The 27,582-nt window shown below is 45.8% G+C and overlaps 1 protein-coding gene across 5 annotated transcripts in view; it reads right to left on the bottom strand.

Annotated features, from left to right (window-relative positions):
* kif16bb (kinesin family member 16Bb) overlaps positions 1-27,582 on the bottom strand; it is a 38,702-nt gene that overhangs the window by 7,551 nt on the left and 3,569 nt on the right. For 4 of the 5 annotated variants that reach the window (XM_020047152.3, XM_010869571.5, XM_020047153.3 and 1 more), the window contains 14 exons: positions 27,451-27,548; positions 25,710-25,825; positions 25,135-25,277; positions 24,759-24,927; positions 24,174-24,341; positions 22,360-22,535; positions 22,206-22,277; positions 21,877-21,936; positions 9,774-9,893; positions 9,521-9,572; positions 8,599-8,736; positions 5,659-5,741; positions 3,580-3,647; positions 125-209 (listed from right to left, as the gene is read on the bottom strand). In XM_020047152.3, coding sequence (XP_019902711.2) covers positions 125-209; positions 3,580-3,647; positions 5,659-5,741; positions 8,599-8,736; positions 9,521-9,572; positions 9,774-9,893; positions 21,877-21,936; positions 22,206-22,277; positions 22,360-22,535; positions 24,174-24,341; positions 24,759-24,927; positions 25,135-25,277; positions 25,710-25,825; positions 27,451-27,548 — 1,548 coding nt within the window. The remainder of the gene's footprint in view (positions 1-124; positions 210-3,579; positions 3,648-5,658; positions 5,742-8,598; positions 8,737-9,520; positions 9,573-9,773; positions 9,894-21,876; positions 21,937-22,205; positions 22,278-22,359; positions 22,536-24,173; positions 24,342-24,758; positions 24,928-25,134; positions 25,278-25,709; positions 25,826-27,450; positions 27,549-27,582) is intronic. The other variant, XM_020047154.3, reaches the window with a different exon arrangement.

The raw sequence follows: 27,582 nt of genomic DNA, 5'->3' as shown, positions 1-27,582 counted from the left end.
TAGAGCTTTGAAAAGCATGCAAGAAGGTAATACGTTTGAAATATGTGTAACTACGAAAACAAGCATTTCCTGCTTCGCAAAAGGCACCATCAGGCTGTGTGTGTGTGTGTGTGTGTGTCATTACCGTCCCGCACTGTACAAAGGGAGGGGGGGCGGTGTCCCTGTGCTGTTTAGAGGGTTCCTTCTCTCCAGCTCTACATTCGCCCAGCCTGTTGGAGGCAGCCAGAACATTCTGAATTACAATGTGAGAAAACCGTATCCTGAAGCAATGCATGCTGGGGCAGTTCAGTACACTGGATGTAATCCATCCTGTATTCAAATTAGCATTTATAAACAATCCCCATTTAGACTCAAAATCTGATGAAACACCATTGCCAGTGTATCTAACAATCCTGAACCCTGCTGGGTCAAGGGGTCATGCATGGGGACAGGGTGGTTCTGAGGACACAGGGCGAGACCAGCAGTGTTGACGCAGAGCATTTGGGTTTGCATTGAAACAAACCCGCCGGCTGCTTCCTGTTCACAAGCCATTTTAATTACTTTCCTTGATTTGACACAAGAGACCCCAGAACTGCAGGGGTAAAAGACAAGGCTGCTAAATCATGGGCACCCCTCCTCACTGAACCATCAATTAAAAACACACAGTATATATTTAGACCAAGCTAAGTCGGCTGTTTGCCGTCAGATATCTTCTTGAGCTGTACTGTATATTTGCTTTTTCTCCATGCCCCCCCCTCCACCCCAACCACCACCACTTCTCCAGTGTTGTCTTCCCAAATGACACCCTAGCTGCTATATAGTGCACTAGTTTCAGCAAGCGGGCACAGGGAGCAGGGCGCCATTTGGGCTGCAGACCCAGTATTGTATGTTAATCCTCTAATCTATGTGTCATTGTGCTTCATTTCACAGCTAGTTGAGTATCAGCTAATCTTTATCCAGGCATTGGCAGTGCTTGCTATTCTAATCGAATAGTGTGTGTGTGTGTTTTAGTCTGTCCTTCAGGCCGGTCATCTGTACAGAAAGAGGTGGTATCTAAGCCTGCGCTGCCTCTGAGTCGCTGAGTCACTCACTATAAAACAAAAACATTTGGGCGCCAGGGTAGACAAATTTAACATATCAAGTATATGATCTCATTAGCGGCCCTGAGGCTGCCTTCTACCTCTACAGAGCAGTGAGGAAGCTCCTAGAAGAGGGTGCCGTCGTCAGCCCGGGCGACCGTGAACGACGGCGGTCCCATCTGACTGACTCGCCGTCAACGGGCCCTCATAACCAGGACCAGTCGATGACAGTCCCCGACTGGACTCTGGATGCACGGCGCTGGTGTCTCCCGGCGAATCGGTGCAGTCCTCCGCCACTGACAGAGACGAACAACTTTTGTCGGTGGGAGTAAACGCAGGTTCGCAGTAAACACACATCCTTTGTCAACAGCGAAAAGCTATTTTGGGACACATCATCTGCCCTATACAGTCTGACTGTAGAGGTTCATCCAGGACCAGGATCTCAGGACGAGACAAAACAGGTCAGTACTGTCAGTTGCGCGCTAACTGCTTTATTTGGACGATAACACAAACTAGTCAGACTTCAATATTTAATAACGGACCGCCCGCCAGCCACTCCATCGGTCAGCAGTGAAGGAATGTTCTTCTTCTAGCCTGAGAGATGTTTGTGCCCGGCTGAGAACAGAACCATCAAGTTAGAAGCCGCCTTTGACAGTTCCAGCTAACGAGGTCTGAGTTCCCTCTAAAGACTGTCGAGCTGCATCTCTCACTCGGACCTCCTTCCATCCATAAAACCAGGAGGAGTAAATTGGATCCCTCGGACCTCCTGGAGGATGTGCTTGTTAAGGCCTGTAAGCTATTGGACAGGCAGGGGGGATAATGAGCAGAGAGCTCACTAGCTGGTGTCAGCGCACCCAAACAGCCCATTAGAGCAGCGCCAAACTATTACAGGAGTCTCTTGGTTAATTGAGCCGGCTGCACGTTACTGTATTTGGGTGTTAGTCCGCCTGCCTTCTTTACATGTACGAAATGTGTTGTTTTGTATGAACCCCTTGAAAATGTATCTGAACATGAACATTGCTGAACATCCCCAAGACAACTTTGTCAACATGGCGGAGAGGCCCCAGGGGGCAGAGGAGACATCTCCTCCTCAGTCTCTCCTCCTCCAACTCGGTATTCTGGGGCCTCATCGGCTTCCTCGCACTTGGTCTCCGTCTCCCCCCTCTTTCGTCCTCTCCCTCCCTCTCCAAATCACCCAGTGTCTAAAGCCCGCAGGACGGAGCGTTTGCGTGGCTGTTAGGGGACACTGTCTTGAAGGAAATTGCCCATCAGGCAGAGGTAAGCAAAAAAGAAATAAAAATAAAGGTAAAAAAAAACGATCAAAGCCAACCCTAAGAGCCAATGGTCTACCGTGACAGACACACCCACAGGCATAACAACCACAGAGCACAGGCCTACTGTGACACACACACACACACACACACACCTCTACCTACCTGCTGTGGCTATAACATCCTGTTTAAAGGCAGGTGGTCTATAGAAGTGTGTGTAGGTGTGTGTGTGTGTGTGTGTGTGTGTGTGTGTGTGTGTGTGTGTGTGTGTGTGTGTGTGTGTGTGCGTGCGTGCGTGCGTGCGTGCGTGCGTGCGTTTACCACTTACACTCCATACGATGTAGCACTGAGCAATGGGTTTCATTTGGACTTCATGCCAGACAGACAAACACTATCCTCTGGGTAATAAACCATGTCCCTGGAGCCAAGGCCACGAAGGGTGCAGGAAGGTGGCTGTTTATCAACAATACACGTCCCCTTAAATAATGTACATGCAGCAGGCAGACAGGCAGGCAGACAGGCAATATGAAAACTAGGGGCTGGATGTGTAGACGTGTAATCTCCATTGACTGTCCATTTGCCAAGTGGTAGTAAATGTAACTGAGAACACAAAACCAGGGAGTATTTAGAGTTAACTGCCTTGCTCAGGGACAGAAGAATATACTCCTTTTCACCAACTTTAGGATTAGAACCTGTGATTTTTGTGTTTTCTGACCTAACGTTGTTGACCACTAGGCTGCCCTGTCACCTCTACTTTTAACGTGGGGATTAGAACCTGTGCCCTTTGTATTTTCTGACCTAACCATGTTGACCACTAGGCTGCCCTGTCACCTCTACTTTTAACGTGGGGATTAGAACCTGTGCCCTTTGTGTTTTCTGACCTAACCTTGTTGACCACTAGGCTGCACTGCCACCTCTACTTTTAACGTGGGGATTAGAACCTGTGCCCTTTGTGTTTTCTGACCTAACGTTGTTGACCACTAGGCTGCACTGCCACCTCTACTTTTAACGTGGGGATTAGAACCTGTGCCCTTTGTATTTTCTGACCTAACGTTGTTGACTACTAGGCTGCACTGCCACCTCTACTTTTAAAGTGGGGATTAGAACCTGTGCCCTTTGTGTTTTCTAACCTAACGTTGTTGACCACTAGGCTGCCCTGCCACCTCTACTTTCAGGTCCAGAGCCCACTGCCTCCCTGCCTTGGCGGGCCAGGTGGTGATTTGGAGTCCATCCTTTTTCTGGGAACTCACCCGGGGTAGAAGAGCATCAACTTGGCTGGATTCTCTGCCAACTTTGAGAGATCAGTCATGGACATACTCTGGAGGAAACATAAGAGTCACACATAATTACACACACTTTATGTATTCATGACACACTCCATTCGTTAAGATCTCATTACAAGCAATGACTGGACATGGACAATTCCCTCTGAGCACACCGTCCCCCTTGGATCACAGCCCATCTGAATAGACCCCCCCACCCCCTCCCCGATCATACCCTATTTAAATGTCCATTTATGAATGCTCAGGAGAGCCATGTAGACCTGAGGGGAGATTTGGGGTAGTTAAAAGTGTAGACTATGACAGAACACTGTAAATGTATGCATTATTTTAACAAAGAAAAATATACTTATAAAACTGTATTTAGTAGTTTGTTTTGCTAATAGGTGCAATTTGGGGTAGTTGATCAGGACCAAATGATGTCCAAATGGTTAGACAAAAGCGATTCCCAACACCACCCCGGTCATTTGCACAACAGATGCTCATGAAGCGTTCTGTCATGCTAACAGCCCTTCCACCAGTCTCTGCTAGGGATCTCCAGGCCCTCCTCAGTGATGGGCCGAGCAACAAACGACAAATTGTCAAATGCCTGAAACCCTGTATCGCCAAAATCACTGCTAGGCAATTATTCATCAAGTCCCGGTGACTTCAGCATGAACTCCACCTGAGTCATCAGGTGAAGTCAGCCAGGAAATGATATCAACACTGACTCCTAGAAGATAGAGATGGTGTCAAAATGTCACTGCCCAGACTTCAGATCCACTAGAACAGCACAGCTAAAGAAGACCTCCTTCCGTCTCTATGGTCCAAAAATGCATTAAATATACATTAAAGAACCTAACAGCCCGGAACTGTCTCATTTCCTGCAAGAGCAGACTCAGTAAATGTATAGATTCATAATAAAGGGAGATTCCCATACCAATAAAGCCTGGACTTGCATGCCACTCAGTGTCACCCAAAGAAAGAGTTCACTAACACTTTACTTTAAGCCTGCAGGTATAATACATTAAAAGACCAGTCATGATAGCATACAACACAGTTAACAATGATAATGCTAATAAAGTGCCATGGTGGCCTTGGTGCTGTGGAAATCACAGACAGAGAGCCCATGTACATCTGCTATCATGTTGTTGTTTAAGTGTTTTCTATGGGTTACATTTATTATTACATAATCCCCAGTAGATGGCGTTTTTCTTTGCAGAATATATGCCTTGTTTATGTGCCGACATAATTAAAGCATTTCACTACTGACAATGGCGCAAGTTGTACTGGATGAGAGCATTTGTTTAATGTTGTAAACAGTGGAAATGGCGCGCACACCAAACACAGCATGTGATTTACCAGACATTACACGTACATAATGAGACAAAGCGTTATAACCTGCAGGTGTTAGAAGGGCTGTGTGCACACAGTCATTGCAATGTAGATATTTACAGTGATACCTTGGAGGAAGTAAAAGAAAATATGCATTTCTTTGAAGAGAGCTGGCTGTGTGTTGTTCCTGAGTTGGCGGGGAGAGTTTAACTGACGGCACAGCAGTAATCAACCGCAATGACTTCACGCAGCGGGTTCATTTATACAAACTAAGCAGCAGAGACTTTTCAGAAAACTTGAGCAGCGATCACATGCCAAGTGATCTGTCAGAGGAGTGGTCCGGCTAGGTGCCGAGAGGGCCGGCTAGGTGCCGAGAGGGCCGGCTAGGTGCCGAGAGGGCCGGCTAGGTGCAGAGAGGGCCGGCTAGGTGCCGAGAGGGCCGGCAATGACTGAGAATACTACTTCTGGACTAGCATGCTCCATTTTAAATGTTTATTAAGTGTCCATAATACGGGTTAGGTATTGGACTGAAGGATATAAGGCTGGATGTGTTGTGGTCTGATGATCAGGGTTAGTCAGTGGTTGTCTTGGGTTCTGGAGTTCAGGGTTTGTCAGTGGTTGTCTTGGGTTCTGGAGTTCAGGGTTTGTCAGTGGTTGTCTTGGGTTCTGGAGTTCAGGGTTTGTCAGTGTGGTTGTGTTGTGGTTTTAGGGGTTTGTAAATGTTCATTAGCTCACCTTGCGTCGCTCTCTGAGCTGAGCAGCCTCTTTAGGATTGTTGAAACGGAACATGGTCCCTCTTCCTAACTGGATGACGGCACCTGACACAAACCAGACAGAGACAAAACCATCACCTGACACAAACCAGACAGAGACAAAACCATCACCTGACAGAGACAAAACCATCACCTGACACAAACCAGACAGAGACAAAACCATCACCTGACAGAGACAAAACCATCACCTGACACAAACCAGACAGAGACAAAACCATCACCTGACACAAACCAGACAGAGACAAAACCATCACCTGACAGAGACAAAACCATCACCTGACACAAACCAGACAGAGACAAAACCATCACCTGACACAAACCAGACAGAGACAAAACCATCACCTGACAAAAACCAGACAGAGACAAAACCATCACCTGACAGAGACAAAACCATCACCTGACAGAGACAAAACCATCACCTGACAGAGACAAAACCATCACCTGACAGAGACAAAACCATCACCTGACAGAGACAAAACCATCACCTGACAGAGACAAAACCATCACCTGACAGAGACAAAACCATCACCTGACACAAACCAGACATAGACAAAACCATCACCTGACACAAACCAGACAGAGACAAACCATCACAGGACAAAAACCAGACAGAGACAAACCATCACAGGACAAAAACCAGACAGAGACAAAACCATCACCTGACACAAACCATCACAGGACAAAAACCAGACAGAGACAAACCAACACAGGACAAAAACCAGACAGAGACAAAACCATCACCTGACACAAACCATCACAGGACAAAAACCAGACAGAGACAAAAACCATCACAGGACAAAAACCAGACAGTCAAAACCCCCTTGGTGTGAAACTCAACATGAATGGAACACCAGTTATGTATTGAACCAAGTTAAAAGTTGGTGTTACATTTCCTGGACACAGATCAAAACCAGTCTTTGGACAAACACAAGCTCAATGGAGAACCTCCATGACAGCCTTTTAGTACAGCAGTCATCTTAAAGGAGAACATGAACCACCACTCGATAAAAACCAATGGAACAACAGGTAAAGCTAGGTGTATAAACACACGAGGCCCCACTACTACCATATCGGTTTAGTCCGCAGTGGCGTGAGCTCATAATGACGGTTAAAAGAATAACTGTAATCCATGGGTGAGTTATGAGGGCCCCCGGTCAACTTTCAGGGTGAGTAACAAGTCGTAGAAAAAAACGAAATAAAAGAAGTTTCCCTTTAATGTGCGCCTGGGAAAGCAGCCGTGAGAGCAGGAAGTGCCGTGGCAGTGTGAGCTCAGTAATTGGACCGGTCTATTAAAAGCGTCAGTTCTCAAGCGCAGTCTATTCTAGCGGGAGACGCACAACACATCTCCACCAAGCAGTATTTAGATTAAAGTACTGCCTCTTAACCCTCCTCTCGAGGCGTCCACATTTCAGATTGGTGAATGTTGGCTCCCCCAGAGGTATTCCGTGTTGCCGTTCAGGAATGGATGTGAACTGCACTCCGAACCCTCTCTGGCTCTCCACAGGGCAGATGCCATTTCTCTTACTAAACATTTCTGAGGGCGAGAGGCCCTGGACAAAGCCCCAGACAAAGCCTCAGGCCTCTCGAGTTAATTGGCAGATGGTAGCGATAGCAGAGTAGAGTCTGAAGTAGAGGCTAGTATTAACCTTTACCGAGCAGGGGGAATAGAGCAAGCCAGACAGGCAGAAAGAGAGACAGAGGAGAGAAGAGAGAGATAGAACAGAGAAGAACTAACTTTGGCCCCCGTAGAAAAAGAAGAAAAAAACTATTCTTTCAGCTATGCCAGGCTTGCCTGTGAGCTTTTCCTATAATAACCTCCCTACCCTCTACCCGGCCTGGCTTTGCTCAGGGATAAAAAAAAAATAAATAAAAAAAAAGTCAGAAAGACAGGTTGGAGAGAGTAATAGAGAAAGAGGTAGAGAGACAGGTAGGAAGAAAAAAATACAAATATCCAGCACCCCACATCCAAACTCTCTGCCACTACTCCTTTATAGTCATTTCAATTTACCCAATATCCTGTCTGAAACGGCTGCATCTCAGGCCATTTTCTACAGAACAAATGATAGTAATTTCTGCTCCCGTTGCAGCAGAGATCTATCAGCCACGGGCCTCCCAGGTGCTTTGTCACTCGTCAGAAGCCATTAATAGAAGCAAGATTAGTATTTGCTGCACAGAAAGAGAAAAGAAAGAGGGGGAAAAAATGAGCAAGAGAGAAAGATTGGGAGAAAGAGAGATAGAGGAAGAGAGGAAGCGTGAAAGGAGACCTGGGGAAAATCTGTGGATGTGGTTTGTTGGGAGCCCTGCTGAAGTATATAAGCCCTAATATCTAGCCCTATTCCGTATCTTTACAACGCATCCCAGAGTTTCTCTAGCCTATTACGCCTGGTAAATCATACAGACGGGGTTTGACGAAAGCCAATCATCTCAGAGAGATTGTGTACTTCACGGCAGTGCCTTCACTTAACCGCGGCACAGGAGGGAGAAAATAAGGACAACTTTTCCGTTTTATTTGTGAAGCCTGACAACATTTCTGAGCAGAGACGGGTTGTGTTGTCTAGGTCCAACGTAAAAGAGGGAGGAGGTCCCTGGGATTGGAGAAGCCAACAGTCCTAAAATTACACCGTGGACCCCAAAAATCTGTTCCAATCATACTTTTTCCCCCTTCTCCATGGTTTCCCACTGATAAGGGACTGATTCAAACCTGCTGAGACATCAGGTTAGTGCTATCTATCATGGTAAACCTCTATCCAACAAGGATGTGTCTTTTACAAGTCCACACTGACTCATTATATTACAATCTACTCTCACACACACACACACACACACACACACACACACACACACACACACACACACACACACACACACACACACACACACACACACACACACACACACTTACCCTGTGTTAACAGACAGGCCTGGACAGTCTCCACTCCATTAACATAGCACAGCGCCCCCGTCTGGGGAATCAGAGTCACGGCACCGTCCCAGTTCTCAAACACACAGTGTTTCTCCTGAAGACCAGAACCATGGAGTACTGGGGGGTCAAGAGGGGGATGCGGGGGGCAGAGACAGGAGGCAGAGGAGGGACGCGGAGACAGGAGGCAGAGGAGGGACGCGGAGACAGGAGGCAGAGGAGGGACGCGGGGGCGGAGACAGGAGTGCAATGTAGTGAAAGTAAAACACAGAGGAATATGCCCCCAAAGTGGCACAGCGGTCTCAGGAGCTCTTTTGTAGCACCCAGCTGACCACCACTGGCAAGGTCCGAGCCCTGGCTGTGTGTCTGGCTGGATAGAGGCAGGGAAGCCTCATGGGGGGAGTTAATTGAACAGCGAGGCTCGTGGTGGGGGGAGGCATCGTCCGCTGAGATTTACAGGGCTTCGATATTCGGTACCCAGACCCTTCGGTACCCAGACGTTTATTAAAAAAAAAAAATACAGAAAGATGAGCCCTTGAGAGACGTTAACATGAGTGAATGTTAATTCTGACCTGGGCTTGTCCTGTCATTTCTCTTTAAGGTGCTAAACCTACAACTGTTCTTCCACCCTGACACTTCTCCTGACGTCCTTCCCCTCCTGTGCTCATTTTAAAACACTCCCCACGTCAGCTCTGGCGCCGCGTTCGCCCAGCACTCCAGAGCGTCTGCCGGTTTCCATGGAAACAGTTATGTTTTAGGCAGCATTTAATGACAATATAATTTAATATTTATTAACCGAAGACTTAGGAAAGTCTTTGACTGTGGGGATAAAAACATGCATTGATGATTTTTTTTTTTTAACTGCGCATCCCAAAGGACACATGGCTGCATTCTCATGACTCACCAATATCCTGATTGTACGCGGCCTGGCGTCGACCCACCAGCGTCCTGCCCTCCTGCAATCACATCACAAGGCCAATGTCTCCAGCTCTGCCCGGGACCCCCACCCCCCCGCCCCCATTTGGACCGGTAAGAGTCACCAGTGGGGGGGTACACTAAGTGTACTTTCAGTTTTAGTTTCAAAACAAAAAGCGTAACACCGGCTGCTACTCGATAAGACGTGGATAAATACATTCGGCTCTGGGGTCTGAACTCACCCTTAAATGGTAGAGGATGAGTCCACTGCCAAGAAGGTCGTCGTCGATGCCAATCAGGTGAGGCAGATCTGAGTCCAGAACCACACCGATCCCTTCCTTCCTCAGGGCAACGGTCTCCTCCTGGATGAGACATCAGACAGCGGCACACAGAAACACAGTTAAACACCCAAGAGACAGCGGCACACCGAAACACAGTTAAACACCGAAACACAGTTAAACACCAAGAGACAGCGACAGTTCGGGTGAAGAGGTTTCCATTCCCAGCCCTGTGAGTCCTCTTCCCCTGGAGCCACCATCCACTCCAACAGTACGCAACAGGGAACAAACGGAGCAGAAAACAGCAAAGTGCTAGAAAAACATAATATCTCCATATGGCTCCTAGGCTGGTGAAGTCCAGGCTTCAATAATGTCTGAGGGAGCCGTTGACAGTCGTTTAATAGCCTAACAGCAGAGGAGTGAATTCTTTATGGAGTTCTGGCTCTTCGTCGCTTCGGGCCAGAAAGGACGGTGGCAACTCCCCAACCGCGCCCGTTCCACAAATGGCACCCCATTCCCAGTGTAGTACACTATTTCGACTGGCTCATTGGGACCAAATAAGTGCACTAGGGAAAACCGGGAAGAGGGCGCTGTTTGGGACGCTGGAGCCATGTGTTGTCGTGGTTAGCAGGAGAGCGACTAACCGCCAGAGAGGGCCTATAAATCACTCAGATTACCATGGCGACGTCTCAAACTGTACACCGTGTTTCGCCGAGCGGATCTTTCCCGGAGGGCGAGGGGAACGCCGCACCCAACGTGCCATCGGTTCACGATTTAAGCTACAGCACCCACGGTAGGAACCAGTAGGACGCCCTCACACCAACACGACGGCGGTGAACAGAGACAAACTTAACGTCACTACATCTAGGAAACCTCCATAATAGCACAGATAACTGTCCTACAGCCGTTCTCCATCTGGGGTGTGGGGGGGGGGGGGTGGGAAGTACACATGACAAGGCAAGACCTATTGAGAAGTCACAGAAAAGTCAAAAACACTCCAAACATCTTCCTATAAAAAGTCTGTGCATAAACAAAAACGTATTAGTCGTCGCTTTCCTCAGCCCTTCCTGCTCCTCTGAAATACAGCGAGAAGAGAAACGTTCTCTGTGGTAAATTGCCTCGGAACACGACGTCGTACCTGAGCAAAGGTTGAAGGATCGGGTGAATATAATTCATTATAAAAAACTATTTCCTGGCCACATTATAGATATTTCTCACCCTCTGAAAATGGTATTTATTCACACACAGCATCTTCAATGTCAAACTGTGAATAACAGAAGGCTTTTTAAACATCCATATTTCACACAAGTCAGAGATTAATGCAGGAGTATAGTGAGTGACTGTGAGATGAATGTTGCCCTGTAGTACTGACATTCACATTACAGGAAGCCCCCCCACATTAGCCTTTGGTCGCATTAAAAACTCAAGTCAGCCTGAAATCGATAAATGTCCAGGTGGAAAAATCCATGCCACTTGTCCAGAAATCCCTGCTAAATATGTATTTAATGGCATTTCAGGACTCTGCTCCTCAGAAGAGGCTGATAAGAGACAGAATAAATTGATTTGATCCGTGGAAGACATTTTTAAAGCTTTAGTAGGGAGCTGCAGCAGAGCCACGCTTCCACATTTGCTCCTCCGACGTGTCTGTCCGTATACGTGACGTTGACTATACTGAATACAACATGCTGACCGTTCAATAAGACATTCTGCTGGTTCTATATGCGATAATCTCTTTTATAGACGATACGATTACTGTTCCGAAAGACACGCTCCGTGTCTACACAAGACACTGCTCTATGGGCTGGCCTGGATATTCCCTGTGCTCTAGAAAACCCCTCAGGCAGGTCAGCAACTGAAGACTGACCTAATCTGAAGTCAATAGTCGAAAAAGAGCGTTTTCTCCGACATGTCTATTCCGCTACCTTCCTGGTTGACCAAGCAGCGGTAAGAGAAGCTCGATCATCGACTCTCCGGAGTCCTTTCGTAGTTGCTGAGATAAGACCAGGTTGGAAGTACAACGGGATTTCTCAAGATTTTTGGGGAGAAAGGAGGGGGAAAATTGGAGAACAACGTTTAAAAAGAGCGTTAGCTAGCTAAACTTTCTTCTGAGTGTGTGTGGTAAAAAGATGCCCCCCCGGGTTAACCCAAGGCACACACCATGACTTTCACTTCCTACGGATGAGGTGGACCAGAAAAGATCCCCAATGTGAAAAAGTAAACGCTTTTTTCTCAACTTTTTTTTTTCCAATCTTTGTTGCGCTCTTTCTATCAATCCCTATCACTTGGTCCTCTCTGAATAGATTTGTCTCTGCAGAGTGACTTCTGTCCTGTCTTCTCACCATCGACAGAAGAGGACGAGAAGAGGAAGAAAAATCTTTATTTTTTCTAATGAAGAGGGTGAGACATTGACTTACTGATCGTGTTTGTGTCTCTCTCTCCCTCTCCAGGCCAGTAGTTAATTAAAGGGATCCTTCACGGACTTCATTAGAGGTGAAGAGGGGTGTCTGGCAGATTAATGCGCTGTGTCACTTTACTGACACACACAGACGTCTGAGCGGATGGAAAGATGAGATTGTCTCAGATTGTAGTGGACCGGGCCTTATAGCAACACAGACACACAGCAGAGAGCCAAGTTGTGAACTGCTTGTGTGGTGATGGAAGCAGGTGTTGGACATAATTATATTTGGGGAAGGCTTGGAAGGACACACACACACACACACACCTTGACTATCAGCCAGGCTAGGGCAGCATTTAAACTCCCATTAAAAATTGTGCCCCATCTGCAGATGATAGCTTTAATGGATTTCTGAGCGCTTTGACTCTGAGAGTCTGGGTTTCCCTACATTACCTGTGCTGCTAGGCCACCTGCCACCACTCTGAGAGCTGCCGACAATTTCCATCCATCTGACAGCAACGATCAGAACTCCACTAAGTAAGATTTCTAATGTATTTATTACAAATTGCAGGGACTTCACTTCAACCAACAGACAGATTCACCTTAGTACAGCCTTGAATATTCCTTGTACCGTAGCAGTGACAGTTTCAGTTCAGTTGAGGTTTATTTGTAAAATGCACCGAACAACACAGCGTCATCCTGTACAATTCCTAAGACATGGAACCCGACAATTAACACTGGAGATAGTGTTGTTTTTATGAATGTATATAGACATGTTAACAGGGCAGACAGTTTTATCAATATTTATATAAATGATAATGGAAATGTGAAATTTGCCTTCAAACGCCATAACGAATGATTGATGAGCACATCTGTTCCTGTTTGCTACCAGCCCAGGCAGGTTCACCACACTCACAGGCCAAAGAGGGCCTCCATCAGCGCCACCTGAGGGATTTTTTTTTTTTTTAAAGCAGCCAACAAGTGCTCAGCATATGTGGTAACTCCTTCAAGACTGTTGGAAAAGCATTCCAGGTGACTACCTCATGAAGCTGGTTGAGAGAACGCAGAGAGCGGGCCACGTTGTCATCCAGGCAAAGGGTGGCAGGCTACTTTGCAGAATCCACATTCTGAAATGCATCATGATCAAATTCACACTATTTTGGGTTGATACATGATTCCATGTGTAATTTCCTAGTTTTGATGTCTTCACAATTATCATACTAAGTGGAAAATAGTCAAACTAAAGAAACAGCCTTGAATGAGTAGGTGTCCAAACTTGTACTATTATAGCCAAATAGATTTTTGCAGTCCTTCATATTCATGTTTTTGTTACCAGTACAGTAGACTTGTAATAGCCTGGGGTTGGCTACCGAAAGGCTTGTAATAGCCTGGGGTTGGCTACCGAAAGGCTTGTAGAAAGCATGGTGTTGGCTACTAACAGTCAAATTGGTTCTCTCAAAATTTTGTGGTTTGTTAAACAATTACTTATTGTGCCCTTTGGGTCTAGAGAATAGTTATAGTTGGATTTGGTACCACAGAGTTTTAGTTGCTGGCAAGAGACTTACACTTATTTTGGATTAGTTTTTACAGTTCTAAATTAGCCAATGGTAAACGGGAGCAAAATCAAATAAAGAACCTGCCATTGTCTCATCCCCCGCCTGGATCAAGGTGAGGTGATCGTTTTCTCTCCACGGCTTTCACAGCGGTCTGTGGTTCTTACACTGTTTCCCTTTGTGCTTCATTTTAATTAGGTACACAGTCTTGTGTTTACCCGCAGTCAATTTTGGAGCAGGCTTACAGGGTCTATATAGCAGTCGTAAGTTAAACTGAGTATTACCTAGGACCCTAAATATAATTTCCGAGTTGCTGAAATCACAGGATCCATATTATAAACACGAAATAAAAAAAGACTATTAATAACTACCCACAGTTTCGCTAAATCTAAAAGTGCCGCGGATCTGGAAGATCGTGGATCTCCGCGTGCAGTAGGCCTACGTGTAGTTTCTTACTGCTGTGTGGTTGTGTGTGACAGTGTCACGAGGATCTCTGTGGAACTTGTCAGTCATGTTAACACGGTGTTGAAATATGTTGAAGCACGCTTTCATTGAATGTACATTAACGTCAGAGTTTAATGACTGCGTTGCGGTGTGTGCAGAGGCTGACAACCCACACCTGTAAATGCTACGCACAGCCAGCACCGGAGCGCCCTGCCAGTAACCGAGAGTTCGCGGGAACAGGTCTACTTACCCAGCTATGCGCTAGACGACTCATCATAACCCCAGTCCCCCCCGTTACATCCACGGCGCAGGCGGGTTTAGGTTAATCAAATATTGTTTTTAAGATAAAGGTTGGATCGGTTGCGGGCATTTTAAATGACATTGCTAGTCCGAACAAATTCGTTTTTTGCAATACTCTGAAAACTATAGAACTAAGCCACAGTAGACCTTTCAAAATAAGCTACATTTCAGCTGCCAGCCCGCGACCGTTTGTCAATCGAACATTGTGAAGGGCTTGATCTAAACGCAAGCCCCGTTTTAACTATTGCTTAGGCCAAGCCGTATTTTAAATATATTATTATTATTATTATTGGTGTTAGTAGTAATAGTATAATATTATTGTTAGGCTGCAAATGTTTTTTGATTTATAAAAGGGAAGTTCTTCCCAGAAAGGTATTTTTAAATGTTGCCAGCCAGGTCCTGGCTGTCCAACCCTGAACGGTTTGGGTCAACTCCTTGTTTGGAGTGTCAAGCAGTGCTTTGATGGCACAAACATTCAAGGTCCCCATGCTACGGTAGCACAAACAGTGTGGCTCCCAGGCTATCACAATCCCCGTTCTAGAGATAACAGAGTTCCAGCTCTATGTTCTCAGACAAATGGATGTCAAAAGGTTATCTACGACAGCGTTTTTAAGCTGCTATTCAAATTTCACCCAACTGCAGATTATAGCTTTTTAATGGGTTGCTGAGCACCCATATTTTCCAAAGTTTTTCTGAACTTACTTTCCTGATTTACACAATTATACTCCCCTGTAGCTCAGACAGCTCATCAGCTGAGGCTCATTTAAACTATGAGAAATGGTAGATATCTTCATTTAGGAAATAATTTCCATAGCATTTTAATTTACAATGGCATGTTCGAAATGTACTGCGTTCGATTGTGGCGCCCGCTACCTCAAAAGGGGGCATCTCGAGCTATCGACATCTGCAAGTTTATACAATAAAATAACCTAGCATCTTAAGTTTTCCTAAATACGTCCTAAAAATTTACTGAAATGTATATAAGCCCTTAATCACCAGACCAAAAGAAGCACCCAAATTAATAATATTTTTTTTTGTTTTTAACACAGCATCTGGTGTAAGACTACAAAGACAGGAACAAAGCCCTAGGTTACATCTCTGGGCATTATTGGCATTTCACGTGGGCTCGCTAGAAGATGTGGACTCAAACATATTAACCACACAATTGCGTATTGATTTTCATTGTGAAAAAGTGAGCAGTCAAAACGTGTCCTGGTCAAGGCATCTGAGACTGAGCTCCATCCATCACCCGTGTAAAGGTTTCCAGACAGAACAGTCAAAGGTCATCGGTAACAATGCATCAGAACCCTAACTGCTGACAGGGTGAATTCTAGAAGGTCACGGAATCCATTAATAATGAAATATGAAGCGGAAATGCTGACAGAATGTGGAAAACAGAGAAAGCACAGGAGCCTGTCTCTGGGAACATCCTCGACAGCAATAATTATCCAGTGGGCTCTGGTTAAAAGTAGCGCACTAGATAGGGATTAGTGGGCCATTTGGAGAATCAGAATGCCGACTTGATTCTTTCAGTTCTGTGTTGCGCTGATCACAGCAGTTCAGAGGAGTCAGATGACACAGAGAATTGGATTGAATTGAATAAACCGGAGGGAGGAATTGGATTTGTCCATTTATCGCTGGCTTGCGTGTGTAGTTATTACATTCCAACTCCTCCAACCCAAAGAAAATTCTCCTTTTAGCACAGAGTCCAACCGAAAAAAATAAACAACACACAGAGTATCCTCTCCACTGATCAATGGGACTAAACTTGCCACTTATTTTTTCTTAATGTTCCAATTATTCATCCTTTGCTTGTATCCAAAATGGTAACCTATTCCCCATCAAGTGCACTAGTCTTGACCGGAGGCATATAGGCCCTGGGCAGAAGAAGTGCACTTCATAGGGGACAGGACATTTGGGACACGACCAAACACTTCTATGAACAACTCCAGAAAGAACAACAAGCCTGTTTAATCCATGACACCTCTCCCAAAATGAAAACAAATGGCTGGGAACATCCTGCAATCTGCTCGGGTAAAGGCATCTAGGTCTGTGTATTCAGCATTCTACGGCCCATACAGGAGAGAAGAAGAAATCAGTTTCAATCCCCCTACAGTCTCTTCCCGCTCTCCTTAATGTTGTCCCTCCCTCTAAAAGGCTGCTCTTGAACCCATCTCATATTAACTGCCTTAATGCCCTGCAACAAGTCTTGATGCACGTCCCAAATAATGCACTTTGCGTCCCTTTAGTAGGGCATCGAATAGGAAATTAGGTGGCATTTGCAAAGTAGCCTCGGAATGCTGGGACGACTAACTCAGCATTCTGAATCTGCCCGGAATACGGCATTAACTTCCAGTTTACAGCGATCTTCACTTCCTCTCGAACAACGAGATGCCGGAGCCTCCCGGCTTAAGCGCCAGCAATTTGGTTTTCCTTTCAGGGAGAAGCAAAGCGGCTCTCGTCAACAGAATTACCTCCTCGCTCGGCACAAGCCTGCACACGCAGGAACAATCGGGATTTGTCTTCTGACTTATCTGCTGCTTTTCAGACAACCAGCGTGGACGAGGCAGACCTGCTTTGACGCTAGCGCCTAAACACTGACCAATGTGACTTACAAAAAGACAAATTAGTTTAATCATTTACTGGAAAATAAATGTCAATTAATTCATTATTAGGTATTGGCAAGCATTTATCAAGAATCAGGCTTCTGTGAATTGAGCTACTGCTGTGCAATACCTCTTCTTGCTGTAGGGGCTCTGCTCTTTCAGGGACATGACACTGCCAGAGCAAACGTCCATCATACTAAACTGTAGACAACAAGATAATCCTTATGCCAGATCGACCCCCAAACTGAAAGGATAGCCTAACGCGAGTTGGCAGGTCCGATGAAGATGGCACAAACCAATTGGGTAGCACGTATGTAGCCTCGTCGAGAAAAAGTCCCTCAACAATGACGTGACAACAACGTGATTTGCCACGTTTCATTGACAGTATACAGACCAATCACAGACGAAATCAAGCGGACTCAAAAAACCTGCCCAAATGCAGTTTTTTTCCCTATGCAGCCCTATCTGTATATCGACCCTCGTAAGCCCATTTCTGCCCACACACTGCCATTAAAAACAGCCTAATTCTGGGGGAAACCCCCTATCTGGAAATACTGGAAGGTACGGCTACACAAGACTACATAGCGAATAGCCTGACGCATGTTGGGAATATAGTGACCACAAAACCATCCCAAAGCCAACTGTTACAGAAACATATATTTACACAGCTTTCATGCACTTACTGAAAAGAAGTGGAGGACTATGCAGAAACGGTTAATTTAAGTGGATCACTGTGTAGAGGTTGATTATCAGTTCACCTCAGGCTTCTTTTTATTGGGAGTGGTTTCTTGAACAACCAGCCCTGGCTGTGTTAGTGACAAGACCTGACTACTTTGCCATTCGTACCACGCTGTGGTAATCACAAGGAATTATTCCAGACGTACAGAACGGAAAACGTTTTGTTGATATCTGAACCGGAGGAAGACGCCAAATGAATGTGCCTTTCTCCATTCTAAACCGACAAAGATAGACACTGCTTAGCTCTTAACACGAACAAACATGTCTTCAGATCCGTGCAGGGATCAAAACTAACCCTAAACCAGAAATCCACATTCCCTTTTCTCTATTCCTTACACCTCAAGTAAATCTTTATGCCTTAAAGTATCCTCGCCCCAAACGCTACAGCACAAACCTAATAGATACCCCAATTCTAACACTATGCCCAATTGTACACCCCCACCCCCAACCTAACCCCTGAGCCAGTAATAGCATTTTCCCTAGTGGGGACTGGCCAAAAAGTTGGGAAGGTTTGAGTGTATTTTGAACCCAACATGTAAAAAGACCCAGAACTCCCTCTCCCAACCACACACGTGCGTCTCGAAGCGCCAGCCCAAGCCTCTGATAGGTCCCTGGCGTTCCTCACAGTAGCCCAGCTTCATGGCCAGCGATACCATTCATCAGCCTGTACAGAATGCAAATGTGGTGGAAGATAAATGTCAAATCCATAAAGCCATTCATCAAACACTTAGAGTTATGGCGACGCCGTCGTGTCGGCCGTTCTCCGCCACGTTGCCCTTTCAGCCCGGGCGTTACACGGTGTCACGCATCCTAACTACACACCTGACATGGAGTACAAGTGCCAAGTTAGTGAGAGGAAATGATGGAACAAGTCCTCCATACCAGTGGTCTCTAGCCCATTCCACCTGTTCCAGGGACCACAAACAACCATCAGAAGCTTGAGGGCCACCATTCATATTTATTATTATTTAATAAACAAAATATTATATTATATATAGCAGCTCAGGTTCATTCAAATTTGTTAAAGAAACAGGTGTAGGCATATTGATATCAGAAAATGTTGTCCTTAGAAAATGCATACTTATTATACTAAGAAAAGTAAATTCCATTGTGAAAAGTTTGAAATAAAAACCGTGGTTCTGCACACATCTGATCTTTCCCCAGGTCTTCTGTAGAATAACTCAACATATCAGCCGGACTCACAAGCACACAACCTTCAATGTTACCCAATTCATAATAATCAGGCACAATTTATCCGGGTCCCAGGTGCCATTTTAAACCCGGCCCATATGTTTTTAGAGGACAGAGTCAACGCTGAACATGGCTGTCTGAGATTTACAACATGGCCGGTATTAATGAACACATGGAAGGGACGGGCAGTAGCCTAACTGAACACCACGCCATATGTAGCCAATCAGAACCTCATAATTAGACACCAGCGGTGTCAGCTAATTAGCTACAATGGTCCCGTACCGGGCTTTATCAGCAGGGTCCAGTGTTGAGGTGTCGAAGGTACCGAACGGTCTGTTCCGACAGGTAAAACACAGCCCAGACATTCATCAACACCACACAACAAGGGCCAGCAGTGGCCTCTTCACTGTCCAGACGGGAGGCTGGGAGATACAATACACTACTAAGTAGAGCTGTGAATACCAGGGACTCTCTGCTGCCACCAGAGGTAACTCACACAAGCGATGAAAATGGATAAAACACCAACCAGTAGAGGACTGAAAAGACACTTACAGCATTGTAGATGCAGGCGGTTTTGCTATTGTGTGTGTTTGGTTTTGTTTTCTGTTTGTACCTCAGGAAGAGCAATTCTAATAAAAAAATAAATCAAACATTTGAAACAATTAAGAATTTTAAAACATTTGTGACACTTTTCTTAAACATGTTGCCAATGGCAGCCAGCCAGCCTGCCTGCCTGCCTGCCTCATGTTATTTTTCAAGACAACACACTGGTTCTGAACACCCTCAGAGTTGCTGTGTCACAACGGTCTTCACACAGAGAAATAGTCCAGATAAAAACTCAAGACTGAAGACTTCCACAAGTGCTACTTAATAACTTTGCCATCTTTCAAAGTTAAAGTAAATCCAGTCAACTTAAACTATATACTTGTTCCGTTATGTTGCTTCACATTCAAAACCACTGTGACGGAGACCCAATCCATGTGATCAGCACTACTGTAGGTCAACTCAACCTCTGAACAGTCAGCCTTCTAGCACACCTCAAAAGCTTTCCTCAAACCTGTCATCTGTGCCACGCTGAAGTGAACTTACTTGGGCCGGAGTAGTATAAACAAGTCTCTGGGCTGGAAGACTTAAGTGAGATTGCAGAAAGTACCTCTAACTCTCACTCACTCTCCCCAACACACACTGAGGGACCATATGGAAAGCAGAGAGGGAGCTATTAGAACGTGTCCTCACTCTCTCACACTCTCTCTCTGATGCAGACTTCAGGATCATTTAGGCAGTTCTAATTTCAGTTGGATGCCATTCTAATCTAAACAGCAGGAAAATTAAATAGCAATGCCAGGTTGATGCTTCTTCTAATAACCTCATCCCTCCTCTCAATTCAGCCCTAAAGCCCAGGGCGCGATGATCAACAGAGCTACAGTGACACCCACTGGTAGGTAACAGGAACAACGACCAGCCGTGACACCGGACAGAAAGAGGACAAGAGGTCACCATGAAAGAGATGACATGGTAGTTGTCTTCTTAGTATTTTACATCTCAAAGCATGGTGCCCCAGGCCTTCATGGTGAAGCCCCCCGAAACCATCTCAGGATGGATGGAATGGTGGCAGCGGTGACAAAATAGTATGGCAACTGTTATTGTGTTATAATAAGATTGTAATCCCAGTACATATCGATTAGACACGTCAGTGTTGTGTAAAGATCGTGTTGGGAGGTAATTAAATGGTGTGGCTTGAGGCATTTCTATACTTATACTACCCGACTGCAGCCAAAAAAGATAACTTGGATAAAAATCATAATGACTTCCACCACTTTGGTTCCTTACAAATATATGTTTCTTCGTTCCAAGCATCATTACTCAATTCATAATTAGACCGCAAGAACCGAGAAGCAGAAAACAAATGTTCATTACTGGAAAAACTAGAAAATAATTCCAAGTCCTGCAACATCAAGTAATTATCATCCATTAAACTTTGCTGAATATCAACCATCTCATTAGCGTACAGAAGACAGCACCAGGGAACCCACAGAGCCTCGGTGGTCCACTACTTCAGACGGAGGTACTACCGGGCCCGGGTAAATAGTAGGGCACTAAACGGGAGATCCGAGTTCAGTTTGGGATGCAGTTCCCGTGCGTTGACAGAACCAACAGCAAATTGGTCCCCAGATATTTGAGAACTTTTTTTCCATCATCTCATTTGGCTTCCGCACAGACAAGAGATTATTTCAGCAGCAACAGAACGGTGAGATGAAAAGCCAGGCGGTCACAGCTAAGAGAACCACCCAAACGGCACTCTGTTCCCTGGTTCCGACCTGAGCCCGGGTGAAGCGGAGCGCACTACGAAGGGAACAGGGGGGCCATTTGGGACGTGTGGAACAAATATCGCTAATACACGTTACACTCCCATGGCCTTCCGGGGGGGATCTGTTGAACTGGACAGATGGAGCCCAAAGCTCAAACACTAACACACAGACAGGCCATCTGCTAGGCTGATCTACCGGGAGACGTGCTGGGGCGCGGTGGTGGGCGATCTGCGCAAGACGGAGGAGAGGAGAACAAGCGAGAGAAATGAGAGAAACCAAAATATCACAATCAGTTCATTATTTCGATCGCGGTTAATACTTCTCATGAGCCAAGTCAAAGTGGCCAAGAGCCATCCTACATCCCATGACATCCTATGTCCAGATGACGACGGGCGGCGTTTACAATGGTCGGATGAGTCAGCGGAATGACAAACGGACATGTCGCGATGTGTGACGGTCTACATCGCCCAGCTGGAAACCAGGTGTCACGTCCACAATGGCAGCAAAGAAGTACGACAGTCTTTTGGGTACCTTCAGGATCTTATGGGTTTCTCCCCACTTGTTGGTCCATTCTTTGGTCAACTCTAACACCTGCGACACAGGACAGACGGAACGGATGAGAACACAGCCTAAAAAGCCACCACACACTGCCAAGAACAACAAGTCATATTTAATGACAAACACATTCTGGTCGGCAGACACTTTAAAAGATCATCATTATTAACAGGCTACAGTGAAAAGATCTACATTCACGATTACCATGTGACCCTGTCAGAAATAGAAGACCTTGGGGTCCAGCTCTGAACAACATCAACAGGTCTGCCCTGTGATGACTTCCTTTAGTATGGGACTCTATTCACCTTGGCCTCATTCTGGTGAAGTTTTTCCTCCACTTTAAGAGATTTCGAGAAATCCTGAGGAGACCGGGAAACCTGAGGAGAGAGGCCATATCGTTTCAGCATTTCGCTATAACATACCGTAAACATAATCCCGTTCACACACACCCCCACACACCAGTTGGTTCTGGTCCACCAGTCTCCTAAGCCTGGCGATCTCCTCCTGCAGTTCCCTGATGACCCGTACACTGCGGTCCTCGTTGACTGTGGGGGTGTTGACGATGTTCTTGGCTCGGTTGGCGTAGCGCAAGGTGCTCAGTGTCTCACTGTAGTTCACGTCGGCAGGGGAAATGGCTGAGGCGGGAACAGAAGAGGAACTGACACATTACAGGTGTCATCAGTCCAGCCGTTACACAAAACACAATCCCATATGTAAGCACTCATCACCAACCCGGTTACATTAGTTGTTGTTTAGCGGAGGCATGAGGTTTAACTCACAAAAGTAACAAGGCAGTTGGATTAAAGCCACAAAATCATATAGGGTCATCTAAACCCAAATAACAAAATAAAAACACTTGTAACATAATGTACAATCACAAACGCCGTCATAAAGACCCACAGAGCAGAGTAAGAGAGTAAGCTAACTTGAGCTGGTTAACTTCAGCCACTAGCCATAAACTCTGCAGTGTTCACTTTGTCCTGTGTCTGTGGATCATTGAAATGAATCTACAATATCACTGAAACGTACCTACATCTGAATCATTTAGCAGACTCTCTAACCCAGAACATCTTAGCATGCGCACAGATTTCGTACTTTGGATTTGGAAATGTCTTACCTCAGACGGGCCAGCCAACTTTGCTGCCAGAAACTGCACTTGCAGTGTGTGTAACCAGGAAGGTTTCTCATAGAGTGGTTTCTCATAGAGCGGTGTGAATCAAATTTATTTATAAAGCCCTTTTTACAACAGAAGTTGTCAGAAAGTGCTTTTACAGAAACCCCCAGCCTTTAACCACAAGCAGCGCTGAGAAGTTGTGAGACGTTGCCCCATCGTGCCCATAAGTTACAATTACCGGCAGTCTTGAACATTCTGAAGTACACAACTTATATCCTTCTGAAAATAAGTCACCTTGGAGTGTTAAACATGGGCCTGTTAACCATACCACAAAGAGGAAAGGGGAAACTAGGCTTCACCTGGTGTACAACCAGCCTTTTAGCACAACCACTCAACCTCTTCCCTGTTGATGCCTTTTCCATCTTATAACAGGGGTCCCCTCCCACCATACCGGAAATATTCAGAATGTTCTGATGCAGAAAAAAATACATAATTTCCTTCAGCACTTTCCCTTCAACACGGTGAACCTGCAGAAATGAACTGATGCTCCCCAGATATTTCTATGATAGCTTATACTACACATACATTTCAGTCATTTATCTATCATCGGCAGAGTGCACAGTAGAGCGGAGTGACGCGAGCCGATGGCATATCAGGCAGCTCACTACATTCGAGATTAACATTTGTAGAGTGTGACCTTACAATAACTTATCGGGTTAGACAGCGTTATGGAGGCTATTTCAAAAATGTAGATTTACTTTTAGCTAAGGTAGTATATTGTAACTGGGGGAGCCGGGGTGAACACATTCCCCAGCCAACAACTATGATGACTGAGCGTGCAAGCACTGGACTGCCACAAGGAGTCGCTAGAGCGCAATGAGACAATGCAGCCCTGTTCAACATCCTCCCGGACATCCAGGCGGAGCCAATTTTGGGCCACCTTCTGTTGGACCCATCAACCAGGATTCCAACACCGCTGCGCTGTTATTTTATTTTACGTGTACGATTTTGAGTCTAAAAACGTTCTGTTTAAGTTCCCACACTACCCTCAACTTCCTTCAAACTCAGAGAGTAGAAAAACTGCTCAGATGTCATGATAACTAACTGCTCGGTAGATATTCTAGGGAATGGATAATGATAGAGCTTTGATAACCCATACTTGCTATCATGATGGTCTTGGCATTTCCCCCGAGGCTATCTTTGAGGAGCCAGGTCAGAAGAGAGTCTCTGTATGGTATAAAAAGCTGCCTCTTTTTCCTTCCTGAGCTCTGGGAATGTGCTCTGGGACTCCCTACACATTCACTTCCTGGCGACACACTCACTTCAGCTGACAGGAGACAGACCAACAGAGAAAGACACAAAGAGAGAGATGAAAGGTGAGTAAGAGAAAGAAAGGAAGAGTGAGAGAGATCAAGGGAGCGAAAGAGAGAGACAGGTTAGGAATGATTTTTTATTGCTTGAATATTTTCCAACTCATCCTCCAACATATGCACACACGCACACAGAAATCCACAATAAACCCTCCCTCTAACAGGAAGCTAGTAAGTACAAAAGCATCAAAAGACTTACTGTACGTACGATGCCACAAACTGGCCAGAAAGCAACAGATTCATAAACACTTCGTTACCAGCGGGGCAGTGAGCTGACTGAACATGCATCCATGTCCAAAGTCTAATTGGAGCTATTATTAGGCTGACTGAGTCTGAAATGGACCACGCTGTGAATAGTGTGAGGCATCATTCACCCAGAGCAGATATCACATTGCCCAGCGTGACCAGGGACTTGTTGATGTTGGCGCCTTCCTTCAGCCTGGCCCCGGTGGCACGCGTCGCATTAGCCCTCTCGCTGCCCGCCAAGTCCACCAGGTGGATCTTACTCACGGTCTCACATGGCAGGTCTCCGTTGAAACGAGCCTGGCACGGGGAAGACACACACCATGGGAATCAATGGGTACACAAGGTTCTGCTTAACAGGAATAGCATGATTTGGATTCCTCTCAAAGCAAAATAATACATTATTTATGGGCACGATGCTTTTGCTTAATAAATGCCCTCCAAGGCCCAGAACTCTGGTAGTGTGTCGGTTCCCGGTGATGGTGAAGATGGCGTGTGAGCGGGTACCTGGGTGAAGTTGATGGTGAAGATGGCGTGTGAGCGGCTGCTGGTATCGTTCATGCCCGTCTGTGCCGTGGTGCGACTGCTGTTCCCAGCATGCATCAGCTTCTCCACGTCACGGTAATTCTGAACCAGGTGCTTTGACAGGTCTGGCGCGCACAGAGACACACAGACACACACTTTTCAGTCTGGAATTCTGAGTTAGACGATTGTTTCCAGTTGTCTGGAATGCGGTGTGGGCAGTATCCTACAGGGTAGTTCCCAGCTGACTTGAACGCTGCATTTGTCTCCACATGATGTGGCGCAGCGGTATTCAAATCTGGCCCTCAAAGCCAGTTCCACTCCACACTCACTGCATCCCTTTTCAAAGACTTCAGGGACTTAGACCCGGGACACCAGGTGGGTGTAATTAATGACGTGACAGAACAGAAGGCCAAGTTGCAATGGAAAAATAGAATTAATGATGAGGCCGAACAGAAGGCTGAGTTGCAATGGAGAAATGGAGTGCAAGTGGCTTCAAGGGCCAGATTTTTAGACCAGTAATGTAGTGCAATGTTGACGATGGGGGGGGGGGGGCTTACCCTCTACATAAGGTCCATCTTTTGGGTGTTCTCTGACCCTCAGGCCAGGCCCGCTCTCCAGGCACTTTGTACCCACAAGAAGGTCCTGAACACGCTCATTATAAATCTCCAGGTAGCTAACAGAAGACATGGAACATTTCTCATTCTTCATCATCCCCTTCACAACAGTCATCTGCATCAACACCACTAATCACCAACATCATCATCCTCATCATCATCATCATCATCTTCCTCGCATGTTTACCAGCTTCGGCAGAACAATGACATCACAAGCTTCCTTCAGTAGCTTCGGCTCCTTCATAAACGGTTCGTGATGTCAGCAGTGACACCCTGACACAGTTGTGTTTGACTCAATATTCAGCCGACCAAATCCCTTTCCCAACAGCATTTCATACAATGTAGCAATAGGAAAGGCAAAAGCCAGCCCACGCCTCAGCTCTTACTCAGCAGAATTACTAAATTAAACCCTGTTAGAAAAACACATGAATAGCCACAGTATTCATCTTTTGTGGCACTGATATATGAAAAGCAACATTTATGTCTGAGCTAATTATCCCTTCACAGCCAGAACAAAGTGAGTAATTCTGTTTGGTTGTTAGTGGGGGGGGGGGGGGGGGGGGGTATAAAGACAGTTAATGTTATTGCTCAGCTGTCTGGAAAACTTAAGTCAAATGACCAGCCTAGTTTAATGCTCACAACGATATCTTTGCAAGCACAAAAAGACATCTGAGACCACTTCCACTTGATTAGGTTTAAAAAACAACCTGGATGTTTATTCAATTACAATGGTTCTGACACAGCAAGTGAGGGATATAATTTATTTAGTTGTGAAAGCCATAGGTATTATTACTGACAGCTAAGCGATTATGACAGCTTGTATTTAGTCTCATTGTGGTCCTCAATCATCCAACTAACCCTCCAGTCGACTAGTTTAGCAACCCTATAGGGATTAATAATTAAAGTCAGTTAGCTTAGCGCTCCTCTGTGTGGATTATCAATTCAAATCAGCTAACCTAGCGCGCCTCTCTGTGGATTATCAATTCATGTCAGCCAGCCTAGCACCCCTCTGTCTGGATTATCAATTAAAAATCAGCTAACCTAGCACTCCTCTGTGGATTATCAATTCAAGTCAGCTAAACTGGCGCTCCTCTGTGTGGATTGAGAGTCAGGTGAAATAGCCTTCCTCTACTGGCAGTCAGGTCATCTTAGCCAGGCACTCCTCTTTTCTTATATTTATACATGCACCTCAATTCCAAAATTGTTGTAGACAATTGGTCTTTTAAAACTCAGATTATTCCACATTAAATCCTTTCAGATCTGATCTGTTTTCTGTTTATCGGGATTGCCTAACAGTGAGATCAGCTAGTCTAGCAATACCCTATGGGAATTAGCAGTCAAGCAAACTAGTCTAGCGCTACTCTGATGTTGGCCGTCAAGTAAAACATTTGAACCGCCAGTGATCCCCTAGAGCAGGGGTATTCAAATCTGGCCTTCAAAGCCAGTTCCACTAAATGTTTGAATTGCAACCCCTCAGAGAACTTAAGACCTGGGACAGCAGGTGGGTACAATTCAGGATGAGGTAGAACAGAAAACCAGCAGGCTCCAGCCCTCGTAGGGTAACAGTTGAATACCCCGGCCCTAGACGGCATGAGTACACATACCTCACAGTTTCTGATTGGTTGCTCACTCATACAGTACACGGTACAGTCATTCGTGTCATCTAGCGTGTGATGTCTCTTACCTCACCTCGGTCCTGAAAGAGGCGCCCTCACTTTCGCTCTTCTCTGATATCTGACAGAACAAACCTTCACAAATTCGTGGAATCAGGCCCAGATCTCCCTGGGACACAAAGAAGGCAGGATATAGACGCCAT

The sequence above is a fragment of the Esox lucius genome, chromosome 6 (assembly GCF_011004845.1).
Source record: "Esox lucius isolate fEsoLuc1 chromosome 6, fEsoLuc1.pri, whole genome shotgun sequence".
Taxonomy (NCBI): domain Eukaryota; kingdom Metazoa; phylum Chordata; class Actinopteri; order Esociformes; family Esocidae; genus Esox; species Esox lucius.
The sequence above is the reverse complement of the archived record's forward strand: the minus strand, read 5'-3'. Positions and strand labels throughout refer to the sequence as shown.